General features: G+C 41.2%; 1 protein-coding gene across 3 annotated transcripts in view; it reads left to right on the top strand.

The window, feature by feature from the left end:
- Nucleotides 1–20,791, top strand: part of CENPH (centromere protein H) — a 620,329-nt gene that overhangs the window by 216,988 nt on the left and 382,550 nt on the right. For all 3 annotated transcript variants that reach the window (XM_044075457.1, XM_044075459.1, XM_044075458.1), the window contains 2 exons: nucleotides 4,835–4,879; nucleotides 17,830–17,893. In XM_044075457.1, the coding sequence (XP_043931392.1) occupies nucleotides 4,835–4,879; nucleotides 17,830–17,893 (109 nt within the window). The remainder of the gene's footprint in view (nucleotides 1–4,834; nucleotides 4,880–17,829; nucleotides 17,894–20,791) is intronic.

Below are 20,791 nucleotides of genomic sequence, written 5' to 3'. Positions count from 1 at the left end.
CACAGCTGAGATTTATAGTACAAGCAGATGACTGTCTATCAAAGACAAAAAGGGTGATAGAAAGTAGGAGGAATGAAGAACAATTAGGGTTTTGGAAACAAATCCTTATGGAGAATAGAAATAACTGCAGAATATTATGTATGAGTGGCAGATAACGTTATAATAAGCAAACCAGCGAGGTAGTGGAGAAAGATTTTGCTCATAGTAATACATAAAACTATGTATACAGAAAACAGGGAAGAAATTACAAGAAGTAACTGGAGGGAGAGGCCAACAAAGAAACTGCACTACAGAGAGCAAATAAGCTGGAAGAAAAAAGTGACAGAAAGGGAAGATGCCAATCAGGTGAGTGACCTGCAGGTTAAAGAATGCCTTCCATATCGGGGACTATTGGCAGAATGTAGACCGAGACAAGAGTATCGAGTGAAAAGCCAGCTCTGCTAGGGTTTTTAGTAGAATCTAGTGCAGCAGGTTCTGTTAAGAGAATGGATAATTAGTAAGACGTATGAATGCTACACTTGAATTTCATTAAAAAAAAAAAAAAAAAGAGTCAATTGAAAAAGACTGGGAGGGAAGATTTGAAGGACACTTCACAAAGGATAGTAGGAGGAAATTTGCAAGTCACCTAGGTAGGTTCTGAGTTTCAGAAGGTTTAGGATTTTCGCATGAAGTGTTTACACAAATATTTTTATATTTCAAGTCGGCTTCAGATGATTTTTCTCTCAAGTATAGAGAATATGGTGGCTCCCTGAAGGGAGTGAGTGGAAATTGTGAAAAAGTTTTTGGGAATGTGTGGTATTAAGTGCAATTATTTCCTCCAGAGTGCCCTGACATAAAGTGATGGAGAAGCATATTAAATAACTGTGATGATGCTATTTGTTTGCTGCCCAGGTTTAGAATTGTTAGAAAAAAATATTTTTCTCATGATTATGCTTCACAAAATGCATATTAACTTACAGTTTCTTCACAAATGAATTCAATGAATTGTTTAATAATTGTTTATGTTAAAAATATGTAGTATAGATGCATAGTTATGCAGACCACATATAATTTTTGTAGTTTTAAGTGTTTCACAACTGCATTCTAATATCAAGCTACAAAGTAGATGACTGAAGGTAAAGAAAATGCTGAAGAAATTAAGGAATGGTAGTGTGATTAACAAGAGTCTGTTACCCGACAGAGGAAAAACCACAATGTGAAAGAGATTTTGTTTTATGTAAGCTCTAACCTTCCCAGGCTGTTGTTGGGGAGATAGCATTTACTGGTACTGAGGTATACAAGGTCAATAAACAAGACTGGTTGCCAGGCCAGGTGGCTTGTGTTTTTCTAAAGCTTTATTTTTACAAAAACATGGTTTCAAGTGTTCACATGCAGCACTAAGTGAGAAGAACAAGGGTCTGCAGAGACCATGTTTGTTAACTAATATAAAATGTCAGAATTCTGCATGCATGGTACTGATAAGAAAGTATATAAACTGTATGTTTTTGCTGCTGGAGAGACTGATTTGAAAACTTTGTGAAGGCAGTCTCCAAGCACTGTGATTTATTCAACTGCAGTAAAAGAAAAAAATGATTTGTACATCCTGAAGAGTTATTTTTGAGTCAAGACTAGCAGGTAAATCAGTGTACTTCTTGTAAATCAGTGTTATTTATGTATATTTTAACTGCACTGTAACAGAATTGTCAAAGTAAAGTAAGACCTTATTAAGTTTAATGTGACTAGCAGCCAAAAAAAGCAATTACATGAAAGTGGAAATCAAAGATTAAACCAGCTATAAGTGAAATACTGAGTATTGTGAAGGAAATAAAAGATCTAGAGATGGGCAAATCAGGAGATGGAGGAAGTAATTTTCATAGGACCAAATGGTGCATTTGGGAAAAGTTTATACAAAATAATGGTCAGATGCATCAATAAAGTAATTTAGTTTTGTTAAAACTGAAAAAAAATATATACGTTCATAGGTAGTTACTAGGCTTCTGATCCAGGGGACTATTGCGGAGTCTAGCCCAAATACCCCATTGACCCAAAGCACTGTCTGGTTAAGTGACTTATTCAAGGTCTCATGTTAGACAAATGAGGGCTGAAGGATTCAAGCCCTGTACCACAGGAACTACAGCTCACAGCCTTAACCCTCTGTGCTATCTGTCATAACAATGAGCTTGAGTCTGTTCTAATGAACTCGATTAAGAGTTGAGATGGAAACCGTGCGTATGATGCATGTATATGATAACGGAATGGGTTATTGTGATCTTTATACTATGTTAATGGATTTAAGTTTGTGTCACAAATTAACAATATCATGAATAAATGCAATTGTTTATTTAAAAAAATAAAGTAAGGAGTAAGTTTTGAGAGTGTTGTTGTCCTTTGTGAATACTGTAGTTTTCTTCTTAATCCTAACACTTTCCTCTGTATATAAGCATATTGGTGCTCACATTTTGGGTATACAGGGCCTTAATGAGAGAGTGTTTTAGAAGGCCCTGCCCCCTTACAAGCCAGCAAGCATTTCTGCTTGATCCTACAGTCTTCGATGGGTTTTGTAAAACTGAGAGTGCATCCAGACATGAAACTCAACCCTCCACCCCTGAAGAAGTGACAGCTAAGCATTATCTATTATGCTTTTTGTCCTTGCCAGCTTCTGTCAAGTTCCCAGGTCTTTAATTGACCTTGGTGTGACAGGATGTTAGTTAGTGCTTTGAAGACATACATTTCGGAGCTGCAAAGGAGATTTAAATTGTTATTGCTTAGTAATCTTCTCAAACGTTAAAACTGCAAAATGCCTTCAGGGTCAAAACTGATATCACTTTACACCAGATGGTCTCTGTGAAGGTCATTTATAGTGTGTGCTTTTCACCCTTCTTTTGTTTTCATCTGTGGACTTCCTCTCCATCCAGCATCTGCTTATATGCTCTTCTGTAATGTATGTAAACATTTTAGATTTTATGTTTCGCTTCCCCTGTCTTTCAGTTTTTGCTCACTCGGTGTCTGGACCTCAAACTGAAGCGCTGGAGCTTGGACATGTCTTCTAGTGTAGCTTGTGATGCACCCTTAAGCTCAGGGAATAGAGAGAATTCTGAAATTGTGTTGCATTATGGATTTCAGAAGAGGAAATCCTAATAGTTGCCCTCTGCACAAGGCCGCATCACAGATCAGCCAGTATAGTAGTGCATAACTCGTGGTATTTACATGTTTGTTTCATATTCCTCCAGTTCCTTTCTTGAAAACTACACAATGAGTTCTAGAAATCTTTATCTATGTGCTTTCTAGTGAAGGTAATGCACATGTACTGAGTCTGATATGCCTATAGTCTGGTGAAAATGAGGTCTCCCAAACTGCACACATTACTCTGTATGAAGTTTTGCCAGCTCTGTGTACAGAGGGATAATGAATCTGTTCCTACTGGTGATGCCTCTTGATCTGCATGCTGGTATTCCAACTGCCTTCTCTGCTGTTTTGTCACATCTTGTATTTACATTTAGATGATTATGAATTTTCCATCTTCTTTTGAACATTTATTATTGTGTTTTTTTTTTATTTCATTTGGGGGGGGGGGGGGCAGCACCTGACTGCCATCTGGCTGACCTGCCCATTCATTTCCTAACCAGTAAGACAGCTGTTAGCGGAATTTGTTTTGCCAAAAACCTACTTCACAGCATATGTCCAGAAGTGTTTCTGGGGGACATGTGAAATGGGCATAGCATGAGGCTGTCACTTACTTTCACAAGTGGCATAAACCTGCAGACATCCCAGCCCCCCCCCCCCCTTGAGTAGAAACCACCTTGAGTTCTATATCCTCCTTTGAGGAACTTGGATGAAGTGCACGCTTTTGAACATAAGTCCCATTCTTCACCCCTTAGAGAGGCGGGTGAGATAGCCCCCTCACTTCTGTCCCACCCACAGTCAGCTCATTCAGCACTGGGGCGTTAATTGATCCCAGTTGTCTCAATCATTGTCAGAGCCCTATCCCTTCTGCATCCCAGAGTTTGGACACTGCTTTATATACATTTCTGTGCTCCTTTCTCAGGTGGCTTTTGCATACCCACACACACACACACACACACACAGACACACACACACACTTTTTTCATGTTTTGGCAAGGATTTGATTTGCAGTAGGTACTAGACACATCTTTTATGAACCTTTTGCACTCTTTCTCTTGTGCTTGCACTGCACCCTTAAGGAGATATGATGTCCATTTAGTTACTGCCATAATTTCTGATGACCTGACAAACATTATATTCTCTCTGTAATGCACTGTTCCTTTTATGGCATTCCGTTTCCATGGACTGCTCCACTTTGATGGTGTGCAAATTAATCCACACACTTTAAAAAAAAAAAAAAAAAGTCCCGGCAGTTATTTGCATGAAATCCAGGAAGGTGATTTGATAACTGTTTACTGTCTTCTTTAATATCCAGTTTGTAATTTCTATAGCTGTAATTTAAACAGACTGAGCAATATTTCAGTCATTCAAGCTGACACTGCAGTAATAGAATTAAAGTGAGTACAAAAAGATATGCATTGTGATGTTTCTTAAGAGTTGTAATGTGACGTTGAGTACAAGATCACAATTTCTAAAACTGACCTGCATAAAAAGTGCTTGTGAAACCAACACTAATATATGTTCAATGTTGCGTCAGTAAAGACAGCATATTATTTTTACCATGTACTTAACAGTGTTAATTGCTTCTATAACATCCTGATGAGAACAAACTGATATGTAAGATTACCGGGCCAATAACTGATGGGAGAATACTAACATTTTAAGTTTTATACAGAACATCTTTTATTTGTTTATTTATTTTTTCTAAAAAGTGATCTTGTAATTTTATTAGGCTCCAACTTGGAAATGCACGCCTTGCACAAATGAAAGAAAACGAGTAAGTAGACCAACATTGTTTTTTTCACTTTGTTTAACATAATTTTATTTTAAGGACTTTTACAACAGTTGTATACTTAAATTGTTGACTTTATTTTACAGCTGCCTTTTTTTAAGCATTGACAAACCCTTCCTTGACTGTACACACACTGCTGCATAGTGGTGTCTAAATGTCCTTTTGTAAAGTTACTATATGCATGCATCAGTTTTTCTTACCAGTTTGAAGTTAAGTCATTCACTGTTACTTAAAGCAGAAACTCATCATTTCATTAAAAAACTAGTTTTGGCAAGAAAAACAACTTTTACTTATTTTCTGATGTTGATTAATAATTTGTAATCGAATAAAGCTGACATTTCTAAACTTATTTACAGTTTGACCAACATTTCTGCCTGTTAAGATTATTTCTAAAATTTCTAAACATGCAGTTTGGATTGGCAAATTTTTTTGAAGACTTTTATCTGAGGCAATTTTCTTCTTTTTTTTTTAGAATTCTTATTACAAATCTGTGTCTGAGGCATTTTGATATATATGTGTGTGTGTGTATATATGTGTGTATGTATATATATATATATGTGTGTGTGTGTGTGTGTGTGTGTGTGTGTGTGTATATATATATATATATATATATATATATATATATATAAATTCCCAAACAGCATAGGTGCACGGACCTCAACATGTAATCCACAAATGAATCCAGCACTCAAAATATGTCAAAATCCACAATCAGCAGAGTTTGAACTGTTTATTAAACAAAACAGCCCATAAATACACAGACCGGTGGCCGGTTTCGCTCGCAGCGTCTTCAGTGTGCGAATACTAGCTGCCAAGGACCCGGATTATATACGTGAACTGCCACAGCAGTCACGTATTAAAGGAGACAGTGCACCAATGTGAACAGATACCCTAAAATACACCATATACACAAGTAACAAGAACCCAGCAATCCCTAATTAAATGCTTATACTATTTAAACTCTAAAGTTAATGTGAAAAGCCCCTATATTACCTAATATTATTTCCAAAAAGCTTATTTAGAATTGAATATTAATATTCAATATTGTGCCAGAATATTGCAAATTTTAATAAAAATTAACACTATGGATATTGAAAAATTCCTTACTAACCTGCCATACTATCTGAACAAACATTATATACATATATATATACACACATACATATACACACACACATGCATATAACCATATATACATATGTATATACATATACACATACATACATACATACATACACACATATATCTATATATATCTATATTAACACAAAAGGAGCGCAGATGGATAGTTAACCTGGGTGCTTTATTTAAGCCAGGTTTAAATGACCATTGGTAGTGCATTATAATATAGATATATGTGTGTATGTATGTATCTGTTCACATTGGTGCACTGTCTCCTTTAATACGTGACTGCTGTGGCAGTTCTCGTATATAATCCGGGTCCTTGGCAGCTAATATTCACACACTGAAGACGCTGCGAGCGAAACCGGCCACCGGTCTGTGTATTTATGGGCTGTTTTGTTTAATAAACAGTTCAAACTCTGCTGATTGTGGATTTTTACATACTTTGAGTGCTGGATTCATTTGTGGATTATATATATATATATATATATATATATATATATATATGTATAGGTTTACTGTCAAAATAATGAAATCACCTTACTGTCCATCAGAAGGTCGAAGGTGAAGGATCAAAAAGGCAAAACTGCAAGGGCAAATCCTGTCGACACATAGCTTATGTTCGCAGTTCTGGGCATCAGTGTTGTGAATTGGATCGCGCTACATTGGGGGATCTGGTAAATTTCCCTTTTTCTCACTGTAGTGCGATCTTGGAGTTAGAATATATAATTAGCAGGGGTTGTGAGGGGCACAGAGAGGGGCTTGCCCCCCTGCAAAACAGTAGAAATATATTTGCATTTAAAATGGTGTATTTTCCAGATGGTGAGCGGTCCAGTAACTGTATGAATTGATGTTCTAAGCAGTCAGCGTAATGGTTTCCGTTGTTCTGGTTTGGGGATGTGAACGGTTGTGGATGGGCCTTCGGTATTTTGATAGTAAACCATATAGATATATATAGAAAATGTATGTGTGTGTGTGTGTGTGTATATATATATATATATATATATATATATATATATATATATGTATATGTTCATCGTGTTTCACTGTTGCAGTCATTACAATTGGGTTATCCTGCTGGCAGGCTACCCGCAGTCGGCCTGAGTTCCAAAGTCTAGGTCCGGCGACGGTTGCTATCGCCTCCTCCCTGACGTCAGTGCGCCAGGGGTATAAAAGATGCAGACAACACCAATTTCTTCAGTCTTTCTTGCCGCGCGGTGCCCGAAGCAAAAGCAGTTCGCAAGTGCCAGTCGGCCAACTCCTGAAGTTTTTCAAATTCGAATTTCAGATTCGAAGTCTTCATTAAAGCACAGTACCCCGTTGGGGAAACTTTTATCTTGCTCCAGACCAATGCCAGAAAAAGTTAATAACTGTATTTCTTGTGGGAAGCAAATACCTCATAAGGATTTTCATTCTTTCTGTATTCCTTGCCTAGGCCCTGACCATAACGTTGCTAGTTGTCGGTTTTGTGCTAGATTTAACCCAACGCTCTATTAAGCATCGGTACGATTTTGCATTCCATTATTTGGCAGAAGATTTAATTATATAATGCCGTTGGATCAGCCAACTACCGGAGTTTACAAAAAACGAAAATAAAAGGACAGGCATCCGAGATCCAAAACCGACGACGAGGCTTTTTCTAGGCCTGTCGCCGGTTCTCAGTGAGGCGCTTTCGCAGCCCCTGACGCCCGCTACCTCGGAGCCACAGGCCGCTTCCGACTCCCACGTGGAGCCGACTGGGCTTCTGGAAACTCAAGGTATTGGACACTCAGAAACTATTCCCTCAGATGGGTCCGGAGCCGCTGAGCAGGCATCGGCTTCTGAGGGTGTATTCAGGCCTACACAGTTATATGTGAAACCTACTTTAGCTACAAAGGCAAAGACTAAAGCAGCTCTAAAGACAAAGAGACAAGTACAGCATTCACCTGGACAGGCCTCCATGCCTAAAAAACAGATGCTTAAAATGGCCGAAGACCTTATTACTTTGATCAGGGATTGCCATCCCCCTCCTGATAAGAGGCCTAGGCAAGAGTTAGAATATGAATCTTCAGACCAGGTTTCCATTTCCTCTGGTTCCTCCTTTGAACAGGATTACTCTGTTCCTCCCTTTGAGGATTCTGATGCTGAAGAATCTATCCCTTCAGCCTCTCCTCCTGAGGATTATTCTTTTGGGGAAACACTGCATACTATGAGGGAGCATTTCCACTGGGAGAGCCAAGACTACTCAGAATCCAAGAAAAGGCTCAGAGACTTCCTTTTATTGCCCCAGCACAGGCCCCTTGCTATCCCGCCTGTTTTAGACATTGTAGATGATGTATTTTCAGAGTCTAGTCTTTCTTCAGACTTCTTTACCACCAGCCCCTGTTAAGCCAGACAGATACTATAGGGTTCCTAATTCACATACATTTCTCTATAAGAACCCTGCAGCTGACCCAGAATCCATCTCTCAGGGTCCCAAAGGGGTCAGGGCTTCTACTGCAAAAGACCCTATCCCCTCTGATAGGGATTCTAGGGCCCTAGACAGATGGGGCAAAAAGATTTGTACCTCTGCTACCTTGGCTGTAAGAGCCTTAAATTGCCAATTTCATATGCGTAAGTATCAGCAATATCTTCTGTCTTTGCTTAAACAGAAAATGCCAGCAAGTACAGAATGTGCAGACAAAGAAATGCAGGATTTATTGCATGCTGCTGAACAAGTTGGAAAGCATACTTTGCAATGTGGTTTTGATTCTCTTGAGGCCTCCTGCAGGGCCGCTGTTACAGGTTCTGTCATTAGGAGGCATGCTTAGTTAAAAGAACAAAATTTGCCTGATCATGTTAAAGCAAAACTATTAGACGCTCCTTTACAGCATGATACTTTGGTGCTAAAGCAGAAGAGGTGTTGAAGAAAATGGAGGACAAAGCTAAATCTATGCAAACAGTCAAGGATTTCTTGCAGGTACAGCCGCCCAGATTTAGCAGGAAATGGCCTACAAAGAATTGGTCCTTTCTAGTGTCAGATAAACCACAAAGGGGCAGATACAGACGCCCCAGAGGCAGATCACAGCCCCAAGGCTTATACAGGCCTAAACAATCGGGTGCTTCTACCTCCAAGAGCGGAGAGGAAAAATCACAGCCATACAGGAAACAGTCTCAATGACTTTCCACTTTCAGCACCAAGCACTTATCTTTTGGCAGCCCCTTTGGGGGGAAAACTAGCACTTTTTTCACAAAATTGGCATATGATCACCCAGGACAAATGGGTTCTAAATATAGTTTCACAAGGCTACAGGTTCCACTTTCACACCCTGCCAAGGCAAAATGGTATGCCAGACCTGCCACACAATCAATGGGCAGAGGCACAAAAACAAGTTTCATCCCTCATGGACATGAGGGCCATTCAACAAATACCACAGCAAGAGCAGGGACAAGGATTCTATTCAAGACTGTTCTTGGTACCCAGAAAAGACAAAGCCTGGAGACCAATACTGGAGCTATCTATTCTAAACACATATCTGGATATTCCAAAAGTCAAAATGTTGACTCGACAGCAGCTTCTGCCCATGTTGGGCAAGAAGACTTGGCTTGTGACTTTAGATCTAAAAGAGGCATACCTGCATGTCCCAATCAGGCAAACATGCAGAAGATACCTCAAATTCAAAGCTGGCTCAATGCACTACCGATTCTCTGCACTGCCCTTTGGCTTGTCTACTGCGCCCAGGGTCTTCACAAAGTGCCTGGCACCAGTAATTGCATTTTGCAGACAAAGAGGAATACAAATATATCCTTACTTGGACGACTGCCTTATTCAAGTGGAAAACAAGGACATTCTACTACAGCATCTGGCGTTTGTAAAAAAGATTACTGGCAAGTCTAGGGTACACAGTAAATGAGAAGAAATCAAAACCCGTACCCTCTCTAGAGATAATATTCCTGGGTGCAAGCTTAAATACAACTGCCCAGATGGCTTATCTCACGCCAGACAAACACAGACAACTGACTACTTATTTCAAAATGTTGGCTACAAAGACCCAGTTATCTGCAAGAAAAATTCTGCAGGCCTTAGGTTTCGTGGCATCCTGCATTCTGCTAATTCCATATGCAAGACTGCATATGAGGAAACTTCAATGGTGTCTAAAAAGTGTTTGGACTCAACATTGCCACAGGCTGGAAACAATAATTACCCTCATTCCCTGCCTGCAACAGGAGCTTCGATGGTGGGCAAAAGCCTGTCACCACAACACAGGACAACCATTCACCTTACCCACAGCCAGGCAGACATTGACAACAGATGCATCAGATTACGCCTGGGGGGCCTATATCGCAGGAAGATGTATTCAGGGCACATGGTCCGCAAGTCAAATGCATCTACATATCAATCAAAAAGAGATGCTAGCTGTTCAGAATGCCCTGACAGCCTTCAAGGATCTACTTCATCCAGGACAACTACTAATAACGACGGACAATACTACAGTCATGTGGTACATAAACAAGCAGGGAGGCACACATTCCTACCCCCTCTGCAGGCTAGCCATGAACTTGTGGGACACAGCATTGACTTACCAAGTACATCTGCAAGCACAATTCCTGCCTGGAAGGACAAATACTCTGGCAGACGAACTAAGCAGAAACCTAATGGATCCCCACAAGTGGAAATTGGATCCACAAGTCTTCAGCATGATAACAAGGACCTGGGGATGCCCAGACATAGACCTGTTTGCCTCCCCTTACAACTACCAACTACAAAGATTCTGCACAAGGACTAATCACAAGCAAGCATGGAAAGTGGATGCTCTATCTTTCAGCTGGAAAAATCTAACAGTGTACGCCTTTCCTCCTTTGCCTCTCCTCCCCAAGGTACTCCTCAAGGTCAGACAAGAAAAAACAAAAATGATACTGATTGCCCCAGACTTGCCCCGCCAGCACTGGTACCCAATCCTAAAGAGCTTGTCTTACTGCCCAGCTTGGACATTACCTCAAAGTCCTCACTTATTGACCCAACAAGACAGTCATATACTGCACAGCCAACTCAAGACCTTAAACCTGGCAGCATGGCAGATAGTTTAGCCTCTCAAGACACACCTCTCTCTAAAGCAGTGATGGATGTCATTTTGTAGGCCAGGAGGGCCTAGTACCAGAAAATCTTATGCAGACAAATAGAAGAGATTCTGTGCTTGGAACCAAGCACAAGGTATTGACACAATTGTTCCAAATATTCCTCAGATTTTGCAATACTTAACTGAGATGCTGGATAAAGGCCTTTCCTTTTCATCAATTAAAATTTATGCCTCTGACATTTCAGCTCATTACAATACAGAACCACCTATTTTTTCTCATCCGTTACTAAGGCAGTACCTCAGAGGGGCCAGAAACATAAGACCTCCAAGGAGAGTGCCAATACCTGCATGGGACCTCAACTATGTCTTGGAAAAACTCACACTGCCTCCGTTTGAGGCTGTCTCAGCAGCTGATATAAAATTCTTATCCTGGAAAACAGCTCTGCTCCTAGCAATAACCTCCGCTAGAAGAGTCTCAGAGTTACAGGCACTCATGGCTGTGGAACCTTTTATCATTTTCCATCCTGACAGGGTTTCGCTGAGGACAAACCCTACATTTATGCCTAAGGTAGTGTCCAGTGTGGCCCTTAACCAAACAATTCATTTGCCTACTTTTTATCCAAACCCACAGAATAAGGGTGAGAGAATTCTGCATTTTTTGGACATTCACAGACAGCTACACTTCTACTTGGACAGAACCAAAGCTTTCAGAAAGACTGAACAACTTCTAGTGGCATATGTTGCAGCATCACAAGACAAGCCCATCTCAAAACAGACTATTTAAAAGTGGATAGGCCATTGCATTCATTTCTGCTATTCACAGTATGGCAAATCAGTGCCTAAGTAAGGGCATTAGGCCACATTCAACCAGAGCAGCAGCCACGTCAGCAGCCTTCCTCAGAGGAGTACCAACCAAAGACATCTTAGAGGCTATAACTTGGAGTTCAGTGCATACCTTTACAAAGCACCATCACTTACCTTTCTACTCTAAATCCAGGGCAGACTTTGCCACTGCAGTTCTGCAGGGCCTGATAGCCTCTCCTAATCCTGTTTAGCTCCAGCCTCCCATCCTTAGCTTTGGGATTCAGCCCAATTGTAATGACTTCAACAGTGAAACGCGATGAACATAGTACAGTTGTGTACCTACCATAAATGTAGATGTTCGAGTGTATTCACTGTTGCAGTCCAGGTTACCCTCCCACCATCCCCCTTTTTTCTTTACTGGGACCTATCTGTACTTTTCTACTCTATGCAACCTATGTGCTGTATTTGCTTGTAGATGAAGGAAAAGTTGTTTTTTGTGCATGCATGCTTATTGGCATAATTTAGCCTACCATTTTAGGGGCACCTGACATCTGGGGCAAGAAAAACTGAAGAGGTTCTGCAGTGGACCCTGGCAGTCCAATGGTCTATTCTGTTTCATCCCATGTCTGTGTCCATAAAACTGACACCTGTGTGCAGACATCGCCTTCTTTGGTGGCTTCAATCTCAGGATCTCATCCTAGATAGGCCCTTTTCTATTCCTTCGTCCAAGGCCACTGTGACCGCAGATGCTTCCTTGTTGAGGTGGGGGGGGGGGGTCATTTCCAGCATAGAACTGTCCAAGGCACGTGGTCCCCCGTAGAAACCAAGTTGCACACAAACATCCTAGAAATGAGAGCAGTCCTAACATTGCAAGCCTTTCAGGACTGTCTGCCCCCTAAGGACGATTGCAATTCAGACAGACAATATGATAGTTGTCTGGTATGTCAACAAGCAGGGGAGAACACAATCTAACCTGTTGCGCAGAGAGGCCATGAGAGTGTAGGAATGGGCGATGTCCTCCAGGTGCTTTCTTCTTGCAATGTGTATACCCTGGGATGCCAACATTTTGGCGGAAAAACTCAGCAGATCCATCCTGAGTCCTCACGAGTGGTCCCGCAATCCCATAGTGGTGAAGCAGATTTTTGAACACTGGAGTCAGCTGTGCTTTGACCTCTTTGCCTTCCCAAATAACCACAAATGCAGCATGTACTTTGCCCTGATTCCCTCTCACGGGGAGGCACTGAGGGATGCTCTAGTCCACGATTGGCCTCCGGGTCTCCTTTACGCTTATCCTCTTGTCCCTCTAATTCCCAAAGCTTTGCAGAAAGCGCAATGCCTGATGACATCCCTGATCCTCATTGCCCCTTTCTGTCCAATCAACCGTGGTTTCCCTTCATCAGGTCTCATCTGAGGTATACTCCGTGAGTACTGGATCCTCTTCAGGATCTGATCTCCCATCCTTCAGGGCTTCCTCTTCCAAATCTTCAGACCCTTCATCTAACTGCATGGTTTCTCCAATTCCAGTGATTTTGAAACAGCCCAGGCTAGCTTCCCCCATCAGGAGTATTATCCTAACCTTCCAGAAACCTTCCACCAGAAAGGTTTATAGTAGTAAATAGAAGAGGTTTTCTATCTGGGCTAAGAGCAGGAATCTGGATCCTTTTTCTGCCTCTGTTTCAGATATCCTTTTGTTCTTGTCCTCACTTTTCCAGGCAGAGGCAGTTTTTTCTACTGTTAAGCTCCAGTTGGTGGCGATTTCTAATTTCCATGAGAACAGTGAGCCTACTTTCTCTTCCAGACTTTGCAAAGCATTCATGAAAGGTGTTTTCTTTCTAAGACCGCCCATTAAGGATCCCTTGCCTCCTTGGGACTTAACTTTAGTGCTGTAATCTCTGACTAAGAGTCCCTTTGAACCGGCCAGTTCATGCGATCTCAAATTCTTGTGATGGAAGACAGCCTTCCTTGTTGCCATAACTTCATCTAGGAGGGTTTCTGAATTACAAGTTCTTTCCATTGCTGTTCTGTATATGATCTTTCACAAGGACATAGTATATATCTCAGGACGAATCCCTCATTTTTGCCTTAAGTTGCCTCTGAATCCAATCTAAACCAATATGTTCAATTGCCAGTGTTTTTTCCTAACTATTCCAACAAAGGAGAGCACATTCTACATACCTTCAATGTTCACAGGTAGTTACAATTTTATCTACATAAGACCAAACATTTTCTCAAATCAGATCAGCTCTTTGTGGCTTTTTCCCCATAACAGACTTGGCCTCTCACTTTCTAAGGTGACTATTTCTAAATGGATTTCTAGCTGCATTCCTACAGTATATGACAACAGGCAACTTGAGGTTCCGGGAAGGATCAGGGCTTTTTCTATTAGGTCTGTGGCTACATCCTCAGCGTTGATGGCCAAGCTGTCTCTTGATGACATTTGTGCTGCTGCCACTTTGTCTAATCCTGACACCTTTATATCTCATTACAAGTTGGATTTGGTTTCCAGGAACAGAGCTTCCGTAGCTGATGACTCTGACCCGTCTGTGAGGAATAATGACGTGGATAACATCAGATAGTTACCATAACTTGGCATCTGTGTTATTCTATGTCAACATTTCTCGCATTTCCCTCCTGCCACCCCACCCCCCCCATTCCTTCTTGGATTTTCTAAGGAAGTTGAAGTTTTACAGTTTAGGCTTAGTTCTCCTTTCTATATTTGATAATTGGCCTGCTAGCTTTGTTAGAAAACTCAGTCTGAGGGTTAGGGGGCAGCAGGGGATTATGAGAGAGGGAGGAGCTTGAGCCTTGGATCCATACCTCTCAACCTCTTAGAGCAAGAAATCTGGACAAAGCCATAAATAAAAGTGGGGCAAAGGCCCAAAAATAGGGACATTTTTTAAATATTGCTCTTACAAACTTAGAAAGTTGATAGAATAACTGATTTTGCATTAGCATGACTTTTCTGAAGGGTATGAAGTTTGAAACTCAAATGTCTGTCATTATTTTGTAACTTCAATTGTTAATGATTTGCCACTAATTTGTCAGAAAACCTCAATTTTATGAAAAATGGACCAGAAATATGAGGCAAAAATCTGTACAGTTGAGAGGTATGCTTGGATCTATCAGTGCTAGGTTGCTGGTTCAGATCCTAGACCCTTCTGTGAGGAATAATTATTCCCCCCATTTCATCATTATTTTTGCCCTTAGATTTATAACCTTCTGCTTGAGTTAAATGTATGATCTTTAACTGCCGTAAAGACACTTCTCCGTGTGAGGTTAAATCTGAAAGAGATAATGAGAATCCATGGCAATGTTACTTGTATGCATGAGGTTCACACCACCTGCATCATTACCATTTCTGGTTTCAGATCTCTTTCCAGGAAAACTAGATGTCGAAGAATTTTTTGACCGTTTTCTACTAAGAATTAAAGGTATAAATTGCTAATTAACATCCTGTAGTCCTGGACTGACTCTTTCAGTTGTCATGTGCCTGTTGTGCTGCTCTGAACAAGTTACTTAACTAGACAATGCATCCAGGTCAACTTTGAAAGGAGGTCTTTGTGCCCATTAAGTCTACCTGATTTACAAATGAATAAAATGAAAAATATAATAAAAGAAAAATGGCTAGTCCAGTACAGCTTAGCTGATAAGTAAACCCAAATGTTATCATTTGCTGTTATATTGACCTTTTTGAAGGTCCATTGTTACAGTGAATGATCTGATGCTATCCGTGTTATTATTGATCACGGATGGGTCATGGATCCAACCGGCAAAAGTGAGCGACAGCTCCTAAGCGCAAGCTCCTCCCCTCTCCTTACTTCCTACTACCCATGATCATTAGATCGAGTTTGCTAAGGGACTGTCCCATACAGGGACTTAGATTACACAAGAATACATACCACCAGCCGACACAACACCCCCAAGGCTCCCTTGGCCACCAGAAGGAGGGGACGGAGGCTGGGAAAGTGATGAATAATTACACTGGATAGCATAGATGCCAGGTTATGGTGAGTACATAACTCTGTCTGATGCTATCCTTGTCATTATTGATCACAGATGGGTCAGAGTCCCCAGCTACCCTGAAATCCTGGGAGGCCTCAAAGAAGGACATGCCGGACCACAGAAAAATCAAAGGATGCCCTACCCCTAAACACCAGATCTAACTTATAGTGCATCACAAAAATATGTGGACTTGACCAAGTGGCCGCAGTACAAATGTGATCAAGAGATTGATCCATGACCCATCCGTGATGAATAATGACATTGGATAGCACAGATGCCAAGTTATGGTGAGTGCATAACTCTCTTTTTTTAATCGCACAGCTGTACTTTCTTTAACCTTTACAAGTTTCAGTAGGGGGTCAGAACTGGACAGGGTGACGACATGGCAAGTACAGCCAAGGAAGGTGCACGTTTCTTCAAGCAAAAATGAAAGCATGCAAGAATTTTTTTTTACCTAGAAAGGGTCATCAGAAGAATAAGAAATCCTAGCCATTGTATAATACATTAGAGCTTTTCAAAAAGTCACTTCATATGGGGGGTTCTGTAAGCACATAGTCAGCTTTGTGGGGCAGAGGAGATAAAGCCCTGCTACTACCAAAGTTCCAAGTGTGGGAGTAGCAGGTCTGCTGTGGGGAGGTGGGAGGTGGAGTCTGTTTCCCCCACCTTCCCCTTGGGAGTAGGATTGAAGAGTGGTTGTCCAACATGTAGATTCTGTTTTGACTCGCTTGTTGGGGATCAGAGATTGAGAGAGAGACACTTGCTATCTAGGGCTGATTGTCGTGACATTACTTGCAGAAAAATTAAACGTTCTTGCAGATGCCCGTTGCATGCCAACCCACGTGAGGAAGTCAGTTAACTAAAAGGTCACCATAAAAAGGAATGTTTGTGTGCAGCAGGCTTACCAAATTAATAAACAGATTAAAAAAAAAGCTTGGGCCTTAAGAGGACGTACATAAAGGAGAGCTACTGTGGTGGCGCTGCGGTAGCGTTGTCACCTCACAGTAAGACATTGTCCTGTTCGATTCTCAGCTAGAGCGTCTTCTGTGTGGAGACGTGCGTGAATGGGCGTGCCTTCATTGAAGGTTGTGCGTCAGAGCTGGCAACTCTGCACGTAAAAATCTACTGCCAATCATTAGCGGACCGGAGTTCCGCTGTGACGACCCCTAATCGGGAAAAGCTGAAAGACACAGCAACAACATAAAGGAGAGCTACATAGAAAACTTCTGATCTCCCATGCATGTTGGTTCTTCTCCTATTGGTTACCCCTTGACAAATGAATCTGCCATATGACTGTCAGCTTTAAGTTAATGAATGACCATTTTGTGCATATAACAGGAAGGTTTGATGTTCACAGAGAGTGGGAGTAAAATAAATAAACAAATACATGAATGGTGAGTAGTCACATATCCTTTGTGTCTCTAAGAAATGGCTATTATCAAACCTAATTTCTTTTTCACATTTTAATATTTTGGGTAAACTTTTTTCCATGCATTTATGATTTTCTGTAGCAAATAATACTGAAGCATTTGCTATAAGGCCAAAGCATGATTGTAGTTTGTGACTGTATTGTTTAGAATATTCATGGGCTGTTTTGATGACTGCCATTTTTGATGAGGAATACTAAGGAAAGAGCAGAATGCTTGTGTTTATTCTGTTTGTGACACTGTCATTTGATGTTGGTGTGGACAAGAAGCAATCAAGCTGTCCTCTAACTTCAGTATGTATGATAATGAAAATCATCTCCATTAGTGAAACTTATTGTGTAAGTAATCTCAACTTTTTTTGCAGTGTAAAACAATTTCAATGAAAAATAACAGAACTATGAGAGCATCTGTACTACAGATGCACTTAGTTCCGTAGAATTTTTGCTAATCAGCTGACTGTCATTCCAGACATCCAGTGGTATTTGTAGTAGTTTTCATTAAAGTTAGGAATTATTTTTTTAAATATTTAATTTTGTCTTTTCCACAGCGCCTACATGGAAATGATGAAGTGCATGCTAAAGCACTGTCGTGACTTGACAAAGGCACAACAAGTAAGAGTCTACTAAAGTTTACAATGTTAAGATTTATAAGTAAATGATTTATAATTTTGATCGTAGTAGATAATTGTAAAAAAAAATGTGGATAACCATTGGGCTGTACAATCATAAAACCTATGAAACTGTAGCCAGCTTCATTGCATAGAGTCATAAAAGCCCTAACTGATCCAAGTAACTTGAGATGAGCTCCACATCTCCTCTTAGAATGAAATTGTGCATGTGTGGCGTCTCTTCTGTTAGAATAAAATTGTGTATAGAATTGTGCGCTTGTGTATGGTGTCTCTCCTATTAGAATAAAAGTGTATGTATAACATTATGTGCCTGTGTGTGTGGTGCATCACCTGTCAGGATGAAACTGTGTGTATAAAGTTGTGTGTAAGTGTGTGTGTGTGTGTATGATGTCTCTCCTGTTTAGAATAAAAGTGTGCGTAGGGAACCATCGCTGTAGAGTATGTAAGAGAGTGACAGAAGTATGTAGGTACACACGTCAGATAAATGTGCTTGTCCACCTATTTTAAGTTTATTTACTGACCAGTGTAAGTCTGTAGGGGTTATTTTTGAAAAAGTATGTGTTAATGTAATATTAAGATGTTTGGCAGCACCTAGGCATGACCCTTCACTCATTGTACTGTGATGGTCATATCTGAAGATGTATTGATAAGGATGGGAACCGGAGTTCATTTTGTTTTTACCAAGTTTCAGTGATACCATGTATGTCTGGATTGCATGTCTGTAGACTTGCTGTATTTTGTTAATTTTAGTTCTGGGATTAAGGAGTTTGACGGTGCTTGACATGAGACAGGAGTCCAAAGCCAGATATGAAGGCAGAATTGCAGCAGACACTAAAAAACAACCACAAAGCCTTCTTTAGTTATATCAAGAATCTCCATGGTAGTATCCAGATTTGTTCTGAGTTGCTGCACAATGGTACCTCCTATACTGAGCCAACAGATATTGCCAACATACTGGCCGATAGATACAGTGCTAATGGTTACCCCTCTCCCTCCCCCAAAGGGCCAATCTCAATACCAGAAGAATGCCAGGCACCCTGCATGACTGCAGCACAGGTTAAAGCTGCATTGTCTAAAGCCAAGAATACAGCCTCCATGGGACCCGACAATATCCCTGGCTGTATTCTACATCCGTTACAAAGTGAACTGGCACCACATGTGTGTGCTCTGTTCACTCACAGCTTCACCTCAGCTTTGTCCCTACCGAATAGCGCACTGCTACAGTCATCCCTCTCCATAAAGGAGGAGCAACTACAGACCCTGGAAATTTATCACCCCATTAGCCTGACAAGTCTGATATATAAGGCTATGGAGCGCATCATCAGGGACCTAATTAACAAGGGTATAGGAAATCTCCATACTCTAGATCCCACACAGTTTGGTTTTGTGAAAAGTAGATCATGCCTGCTCAACCTGGTTGACAACTTTTAGTTAGTCACCAGAGCGGTAGATGGACGTAAGGCAGTTCATACAGACTACCTCGATCTGGCCAAGGCCTTTGATACCATTCCTCACTCAGGAATTGTTAATAAACTCACCAAACTAGGTGTCAACCCCTGTATCATTAGGTAGGTTACGAATTGGCTTACAGATAGAACACACAGTCTGAAAGTAGCGGACTCCAAGTCAGACTGCCAACCAGTCACGAGTGGAGTCCCACAGGGATCGGTCCTGGGTCCTCTCCTGTTTGGCATCTACTTCTCAGAAGTCCAGGCCTACATGGAGGGACTCTGGCTGACCAAATTCACAAACAACTGCAAGCTAAGAGCCATTGTTAACTCCCCAAGTGATGCAGACATCCTACAGAAAGGCCTCACTGAGACCAGTGACTGGTGTTGAAACCATGGCCTTAAGCGTAATGCCAAATAATGCATAGTCATCCCCTCTGGGAAAAACTTAAGTTCCCACTAACTACCACATCGATGGGAGCCCACTGAACACTGAAGGTGTTATAAGAGATCTGGGGACACAGGTTGACAGCAACCTCTCCTTCGACCACCACATTGCCACTGTGGTCAGAAAGTCCTATGTGGCAAATCTCATTACCAAGAGTTTTGCATCCAGGAAGAAAGAGGTTATCACTTCTCTCTACTCTTCCCTCATTAGACCAGTAATGCCCCCTTTGGCATGTACCTCACTAGACACTTGCAACAACTGGAGAGGCCGCAAAAGTACTTCATGAAGCGGATCCTAGGCCTTAAACACATGTCCTAAATGGACAGACTCAAACAAACTTCAGCTGTTCTCTCTCATATCATCTACTAAGAGGTGATCTCTGCTTGACTTACAAAGCCATGTCTGACCCAGCTCTGTTAGAAATGCCACATCTAAAGAAATCCCAATCCCTCCACACCACACGCTCCAGAGACCTGAACCTGATTACCACAATCAGCAGAACATGCTGGAGGGACAGGTTCATAACCCAGAGACTGCCCATGCTCTGGAATAGACTTCCCATACATGTCAAGCAGAGTACCTCACTAGCTGTCTTCAAGAGAAATCTTCATGAGTGAATGGGAAATAGAAGTTTCACCTCAGGGATCACGCCAGTGGCTGTACTTGATAGAGGCACTGGGAACTAACGACGGGCGGCACAATACCAGGGCACGTCTATGGGCTAGGCTTGTAAAGGCCCCAGGGCCAATAGCCTAGTACACAACCTATGAGCCTATGAACAACTTTTGTAAGATAGAACTGCAGCTACACAAAGATTTCCATGTGGGAAACATTATGGGAGGGTACTTTAGCATTTTGAATATTCTCGTGGTCTGAATTTTAAAGCTATATATAAATATGAAGGAAAATGAGTACTAGCAGGTGCCACACATGCTGAGACAAATGAGGTCAACTTTTCATCTTGCCAGGTTGGTGTCAAAAGGCA

This window comes from Protopterus annectens, chromosome 6.part1 (genome assembly GCF_019279795.1).
Source record: "Protopterus annectens isolate FY-2018-M chromosome 6.part1, PAN1.0, whole genome shotgun sequence".
Classification (NCBI taxonomy): Eukaryota; Metazoa; Chordata; order Ceratodontiformes; family Protopteridae; genus Protopterus; species Protopterus annectens.
The sequence above is the reverse complement of the archived record's forward strand: the minus strand, read 5'-3'. Positions and strand labels throughout refer to the sequence as shown.